Here is an 8,360-nt window from a genome sequence, read left to right as displayed (position 1 = left end):
TTAGTCACAAGTCAATCGCAAGCTTGTATATTGTATATTACGATACCTAATCTAAAGCGTGAATTTTTAAATTGACAGAGCAAGCTGCTAGGATTGGGCATTTTCTAACAAGAACACACACAGCGATTTTAAGTTCATTGATTGACTATATAGGAGAGAGAAGTTTGGCAACTTTTCTTTCCTGTAGCCAATCAATAGACTTGAAATGCTTTGTCATACGACAAATGTAATACTGTAATACCATAGCTTAATACAGTTTTCAGAATTATTATATTCTTATTTGTTTGCCAACATTAAACAAAAATAGAAGGTTTACTTGCGTCGGATCCGTGCTAAAAAAAAATTGATAGAGAACGATAGAAAAATCCTATCGTTAGGAGAATAGAATCTGGAATTCATTAATTTGAATCAAATCTTATAGGAATCTTGTACAATCTTATAGAATCATCTTATAGAATCTTATCATTAGGAGAATAGAATCTGGAATTCATTAATTTGAATCAAATCTTATAGGAATCTTGTGCAATCTTATAGAATCAAATCTTATAGAATCCAAAAAGTATGAAAAAGGATTCATATTCGATCAATCGTGATGCTTGCAAAATCAACGATGGAAAATGATATAAATTTTTAGAAAACGGTACAATTTGAAATCCTATCGTTCTCAATCATTCTCTATCAACTTTTTTTACCAGAAATGCTCCAACATGCACCAATATGCTCCTATTCACTCCAACGAGCACATTGAGTGAATAGGAGCTGGTTAGAATATGTAAGCGCATGCGATACGAACAAATTTTCAATCTTTTTTAATTGTCAATGTTTATATACTTTAGTATATTGTAGTGATTGTATCTGTCACATGAGAGCAAAAGATAGAACTAACACATTCATCAAGCGACTTGCAGTTTATCAGGTAAGTCTAATATTTTATTATTGATTATTTGTTATATTATTGTATTATACATATCTGTTTAATTCGGTTTAAATACTTTGTTATAGTTAAATTTAATAATTATAATGAAAATATACTTCACATCATAATTTTCTCACGTTTATATATAAATTTCACGAGACATCGCTATATAATAGAATTCGTTTTTTAATTTCGTTTTAATCGTATGACCGAACTATCTAATTGTTAATTCTTAATTTCTAATGAATGTTTGCGATATATTGAGAAGAATCCGCAATTTAGAATTAAAATATCTATATTAATGTATTAATGTCTATATTAATTGAATAAATTTATTATAAATTCATTATGTATTAATTGAATAAATTCATTAGACTGCATTGAGAAACCCATTAAAAAAAAGTGTTGCAACCGGTGTACAAGTATGAAATGACGATTTTTTTCCCAAAAAAAAAAACGTTAAATTCGGAAGAATGATAAAAAGAGATTTATTCAAAGTATGCTCCATTGTTAGTTACACATTTTTCCCATCTTTCGGGCAATTTGTGGATACCACGCCAGTAAAAATCTTCCCCTTTTGCCGCGAACCATTCATCGAGCCATTTTTTCACATCTTCGTACGAACCAAAGCGCCGCTCAGCAAGTGCGTGACCCATCGATGCAAACAAGTGGTAATAGGAAGGAGCCAAGTCTGGTGAGTAAACCGCATGGGGTAGAACTTCCCAGCTGAGTGCTTCCAACGTGTCCCGAACTGGTTTTGCCGTATGTGATGGAGCATTATCATGGAGAAAAATGACCTTGTGTTGCCTCTTTTGGTATTCTGGTCGTTTTTTAAGCAGCGAACGGTTCAAATCGATCAATTGTTGTTGATAGTTGGTATTAACTGTTTCGCCAGGCTTCAATAGCTCATAATAGACCACACCCTTCTGGTCCCACCAAACACAGAGCATCGTCTTCCTGTCAAAGCGATTCAGTCTTGCGATCGATGTGGATGGTGCGCCTAGGTCTACCCATGATTTTTTGCGCTTGGGATTTTCAAAAAAAATCCACTTTTCATCCCCAGTAACGATACGATGCAAGAATGACTTTCTTCTGTATCGTTCAAGCAAAATTTCACATGTGTTTTTGCGCCTCTCCATCTGTCTCTCGTTCAATTCATGTGGCACCCATCTGCCGACTTTCTGTATCTTTCCCATCTCTCGTAGGCGATTGGAAACAGCTTGTTGACTAACGCTCAATTGCTCTGCGAGTTGTTTTTGTGTTTGTGAATCATCTTCATCCAGCAATGCTTGCAATTCCATGTCTTCGTACTTTTTGGGCGGTTTTCCGTGTTCCTTGTCTGCAACCTCAAAATCTCCAATTTTGAAACGCTGAAACCATCGTTCACACGTTTTTTGCGATGGAGCATGTTCACCATAAGCTTCTCCAAGTAATCGATATGATTCCGCAGCAGTTTTCTTCAAATGAAAACAAAAAATTAATGCTGTCCGCGAATGCTCCTTATTTGGTACAAATTTCATCATATTAAATACAATAACACAATACTATGCAAACACTTTTCAATCAAATCACTTTGCGCGTTTGACACTTGTTGATGATACAATAAAATGGCGTATAATGTTAAATCTTTGTAATCTTCACACTGCATTGGTGCGCCATCTGTTTCTCAAATCGTCATTTCATACTTGTACACCCTCAAAATCTGTAACCGCAAAATGCTGCCACACACTACTGCCCTCTGACAAAGTGAATGTCAACTATATAGCAACGTTCATTTTTCTTAGGGTACATCATTTTTCAGGATTAGAGATGATAAATCGATATTTGGTTCATATAATGGTGTTACATTAGCAATTATCGAAAGATCTTTCAGGTTTCTCTCTGTGAATACTGTTCAATTCAAAATTTTGAATAGGAAATGCAATTTTTCAACCCAATTACGTCCAATTGAATCTAATTGAATCCAATTAATTGAATTCAATTAAATCCAAAAAAAAAGTATTCGCTATTTAAAATACGCATTCGGATAGAAAAATATATTCCCAACGAGATATATACCCAAATCGCCGTTATTGAAGTTAAAATACCGTTGAAATTAAAGAAAATTTCAACCAAAGATATTATAGCTAATAAACAAGAAATAAGGCACAATATTAATATTTGTCCAGATAAATTCAAAACAAATTTTACAATAAATAGTATAAATAAACAATGGCTAATAAATCTTAGCAATACTTCCTGATAAAGCCAAAGTATTACCAGTCATATTGTAATTGCAGCATGTTAATTTACCTAACAATCATCATTAATAAAGAAAAGAGTATATACTCAAATTTATTAAACATATAGAGTGTAATCTTTTCAAAATGGATAATGAAACTTGTAAAACTGTAAGGAACATGGCGATTTAAATTTTAAAATCTATTGATCATAACTGAAGGAATTAAATCCATAGAAAATGATATCATAGAGAAAATGATATCATAGAGATGTAAGGGAGATAAACCGATTCATCTCAGAGAACCTCGAAATTCTAATTACTAGAACGGATAAAAAAATACAACAATAATTATAAATCTTAAAAATTATAAAAGCAAAATGAATGACATTCTTAATGACCAGAGCACATATATAGTAGTAAATAAGAATCCCACTAATAAAATTACAACGGAAATTCATAATTTATTAAATAATTAGAAAAACAAGGGACAACATTGACCAAAATATTTATAAAAAACTATATGTATCGGACAGAGAACTGCCAAAAATGGCCTGTTAAAAATTCACAAGGAAGGCCATCCGCTTAAAATAATAGCTGCATAAATAGCGCTTTTTACTCATTAGACTTTTTCAAAAGTCATTATAGATAGTAATAACAAAAAGAATTTTAGTTATATAAAAGATATTATAGAAAAGTATTGTAAGAATTTTAATTATATAAAAGATTTTGATATTGTAAATAAGTTTAATGGAAGGATATCGATAATTTTTAAAAATTTAATAAATTATCACACATGGCTTTAAATATTGATAAATAATATTTGATATGGTATCGATGTACACGAATATTCCTACCGATTTAGTAATAAAAAATATTGAACGAAGATGGAATCTCATTGAAAATAAGACGTCGATATCTATCCATGAGTTTTTAAAAGCAATTACTATTATAATTAATTTTTTAAATTTTTTAAATTTGGAAAAAAATTTGTAAACGGATTTTTGGCATGCCAATGGGTTCTCTACTTTCTCCCATATTAGCGAATATTGTTTTACAAGATTTAGAACAGGAAATTCTCACAACTAATAATATTGTTGTGTCCTTTTATTTTCGTTATGTCGATGACATTGTCTGTGCATAAAGATAATCTGTGAAGTGGAAGATATCACATTTTATGATGTACTCGCACAAGATGAAAGAAAGCGTTAATTTATAATTATATTTATGACCGTTGAATTTTCTGTTTAATTCGTATCATGATAGGATAAGGTTTACAGTAAATTTTGGCGACGAAAATAGTATTAATTTTTTAGATGTAAAACTAGGAAAAATTATTTTTGACATATATAAAAAATCAACTAATTCAGAGAGATATCTTAATTATTATTCTAATCATCCAATAATACACAAAGGGATGTAATCATCAGGCAATTAGACAGAATATTGTTTTTCCCATTCAAAATTTCATGAAAAAAATTTCAAATTTAGTTCACACTTTGTTAATTAATGGTTATCCTCTTGAATTCGTTTTTTCAACAATTAAAAATAAAATAAAAACTTCAGAAAATAGAATCAATTTAGATAAAAATATGATTGCAATAATAAGGAAAACGATTCTGAATCTAATTTAATAAAGAAGTTTTTTGTAATATCATATTTAAGTTAAGTTTCGGAAAAATTTAATAAATTATCACACATGGCTTTAAATATTGCGTACAAGTCGATCAATAAACTTAATAGATTTATAAAAACAGAAAAAGATCGCTTATATAAAAAGGACCATTGTGGGGTGGTTTATAAAATAAATTGTTTGTTGTTGTTGAATTGTAAATCTTCTTACATCGGCCAAACAAAAAGAAAATTAAAAACGAATAAAAGAACATAATGTCGACATAAGAAGGTCCGGTATGTCAGTAGTCTCACGCCACCAAGTTAATAAGAAGCATGGATTGGAATAATGTTAGAATTTTATATACAGAACAATTATTCAAAAGAAGAATTTAAGAAGATGATATATATAAAAAGCCAAATAAGTATAAATAAAAGCACACTGAAGGTTTGCCTGACGTTTATTTACTTTTCCTTTTCTCTCTTACACATAAAAATAATTCTAGAAGAAGCTAAACTTTTGACGCACATATAAATAGCGGACACACATGAATATATTAACAAACAATAATACAATGTCACGACGTTTTCATCTGTGAAAAAATTGTTTAAGACTTATCATTTTGCTGTAAAAACAGGTAACGAATTATTAATCTTTATTAAATTTATTAGAAAATATTAATAATACTATAATTATTTTAAAATTAGAATCTAGTAATTCTCGTTCTACATAATTTGCAATATTGGCTCAACAATCACGTTTTATGATGTACTTGTACAAGAAAGAAAGCGTTAATTTATAATTATATTTATGACCGTTGAATTTTAATATTAACCGTTAAATTTATGTAATTTCTACGTTTTTATTGATATTTGTAAATTTATTGAAGATGGCCGGATTGTGACCGAAATGTCTAAATAATTTATAAACTTAATTACATATTAAATATCACAAAGAACAACTTATGTGCTTTTATGCTCTTTTTTTGTTAATTTTTAGTAAGATTTAGATTTTTATTTATTTTTAACAAAAATAGCAGCTGTCTGAATTTTGAATAAATACATGAATTTTTGTACTCACTCAATATATTCAAATGACATGAGAGGTTTGTTCACGTCGCATGCTCCTACTTCTTCTAATTGTAGCTCCTATTCATTCAACTTTCACAAACAAGAGTGAGTAGGAGCTACAGTTGAAGGAAATAGGAGCATGTTCGAGCATGCGAACAAATCTTGTGTTATTTCTTATATTTTTTTATCGCTGTTATTAGGATACAGTCAACAACGATCAACTTGAAGGGCCACGTGTCATTAATAAAGAAAGAAAAAAATTAGCATCATTCTAATTGTTGTTACATCTGTATTTCTACAAAATGAACACGCATAGGAGCTTACCTAACATTTTACTATGTGGTATGTGATAGCGTTGTTGTTATTCAGTATAAATTCTAAATACCCTTAATAATTGTTGTCAATGTTTTTTAGGCCCACCTGGCGTAGGCAAGAGTACTTTGGCGAATTTGTTGGAAGAAGATACTGAATTAAACTGGATCGATGTCAATAAAGTAGCTATTGATAGTGGATATGTAAGCGAGTATGACGAAGAGTTACAATGCAGCATATTCGACGGAAACACGGTAATTATTCTTGTAGCCATGGGCCCAGTTTCCACCATAGATTCGAACATAGGATCAGAATGCAAGAAGAACCAATCAATCGAACCAACTACAATCGAATTAATTACCTTCAGATTCCTCCAATTCAACAATGACAGTTTTCCATGCCTGATTAATACTATTCTAAAATTATGCTTCTATTGACCTTTCTTCGATCAGTGAACATATAGGTCGTGTTCCGATATGCATTGCCAGTACTGAAAATCTAGTTCACATTACGTATAATCGGAGGAAGATCGATAGAAGTCGGCATAATTTTATGAAGGCAACACACTTACAGATATAATTGATTCATTCTCCTATCGGCGCTTCTCCTTTCAAAGGTGTGCGCGAGATTTAATGCGAGATTTAATCCCCTCTCTTACCGTTGCTACATGAGATACTGGCGCGCTTGCAAGAGTTATTAACGAGGAAAAAGAAAAGATATTATTCCTCTGTTACAGAGGATCTAACATCTGACTTGGTTCGAACCCTTAGTGGAAACTAGGCCACAGTTATATTTCATTAATATATTTCACGTCACACGAATCTCTGATGATACTAGACTTTCAGGTTCGATTTGACATTTGCTATTAAAGTACTATATAATTATAATGTAATTATAAAAGAATTTCTGATCACGTGGATACATAATTAAATGTATGCAATATTATACATTGATGCTGGCTAGCAATTCCTTTTTAATTTATCAAGATTTGGTACCATCAACATAAGATTAATTTTAATCTTTGTTTTTTTCAATTTATTCTTTATTTTTTTCTAATTCTGAATATAAAAAATTCTTGAAATTTGGAAAAAGTAAACAAAGTTAAATTAAGATTTAAGATAATCTTATATTGGTAGAATTGGGTCCAAGAAACATAAACACATGCAATTGTCTGTTGCTAGTATAATACGAGCATTAGACTTTGTTCTTAACAATTACAATTTTTGTTTTTTTAAATCATGAAATATATGTTATTTAATAAATATAATGAACAAATAAAGTCATTATAAATTATTGATGATCCATACAATGTTAAGTTATTTAAAATTAGCCAATAAGTTTGATTAAATTAAAATTATGAAATATTTTTTGTAAATTATATCTAGGTGTTAAACATACAAATTTTTGTTTGCAATATCTTTCTAGTTAGTGAAACTTATGGAGGATTGGATGAGAAAAGGAGGACAAATCGTGGACTATCGTACAGCCGACTTGTTCCCTCCAAGTTGGTTTGACGCTGTGTTTGTCCTTAAAGCAAACAATGCTACTTTAGACGACCGTCTACATAAAAGACGGAAGACAGAAAGAAAGACCAAGAACAAACCAGATAGCAATCTAGGAGCTGAAATTTTTGTAATTGTTATCCATGAAACACAAGAGTCGTTTAACCCAGAAATAGTGTATGAACTAACGAACAATGTTCCAGAAGACATGCCAATTAATGTAGATAGAATACTTGAATGGATGGAGGAATGGATAAAAGATAATATGTAAAAATGAGAAAACATGCATCAAGTATTTCTTATGTAGACTTATTATCTCACTATTAATTTGAATAAAGAATTGAATAACAATAAAATATTAAATATTAAGATTAGGTTAGATTTAATATTAAATATTAAATATTATATAAACCCAGCAAATGAGAATTAAAATGGATTGAAATTTTTTTCTATCCGAATGCGTATTTTATATATTATAGAGAATACTTTTTTTTGGATTTAATTGGATTCAATTAGATTCAATTGGATACAATTGGATTGAAAAACTGCATTTCCTATTCAAAATTTTGAATTGAATAGTATTCACAAAGAGAAACCTGAGAGAGGACACCTGACGGCCCAAACCTTTAACCGCAAAATGCTGTCGCGCTACTACTGCCCTCTGACAAAATGGATGTAAACTATACAGCAATGTTCACTTTTTTTTAGTGAATTTTATCTTATAATATTT

The 8,360-nt window shown here is 30.2% G+C and overlaps 1 protein-coding gene across 1 annotated transcript; it reads left to right on the top strand.

The window, feature by feature from the left end:
* The first annotated feature begins 6,118 nt into the window (after positions 1 to 6,118).
* On the top strand, positions 6,119 to 7,901 carry LOC108688744 (adenylate kinase isoenzyme 6-like). The gene is made up of 3 exons (XM_018195106.1): positions 6,119 to 6,158; positions 6,231 to 6,382; positions 7,554 to 7,901. Exons 1-3 carry the CDS (start codon positions 6,119 to 6,121, stop codon positions 7,899 to 7,901), a joined length of 540 nt encoding a protein of 179 aa, XP_018050595.1.
* The last annotated feature ends 459 nt before the right edge of the window (positions 7,902 to 8,360 follow it).

This window comes from Atta colombica, unplaced genomic scaffold (assembly GCF_001594045.1).
Source record: "Atta colombica isolate Treedump-2 unplaced genomic scaffold, Acol1.0 scaffold238, whole genome shotgun sequence".
In the NCBI taxonomy this organism is placed as follows: domain Eukaryota; kingdom Metazoa; phylum Arthropoda; class Insecta; order Hymenoptera; family Formicidae; genus Atta; species Atta colombica.
This window is presented reverse-complemented; position numbering and strand designations above follow the sequence as displayed.

Bases quoted from the DNA above. Each gene is read 5' to 3' on its own strand.
- LOC108688744 (XM_018195106.1), top strand. From the start codon at position 6,119: ATGAACACGCATAGGAGCTTACCTAACATTTTACTATGTG. The intron at 6,159-6,230 runs GTATGTGATAGC...AATGTTTTTTAG, and splicing joins ACCTAACATTTTACTATGTG to GCCCACCTGGCGTAGGCAAG. The intron at 6,383-7,553 runs GTAATTATTCTT...ATATCTTTCTAG, and splicing joins GCATATTCGACGGAAACACG to TTAGTGAAACTTATGGAGGA.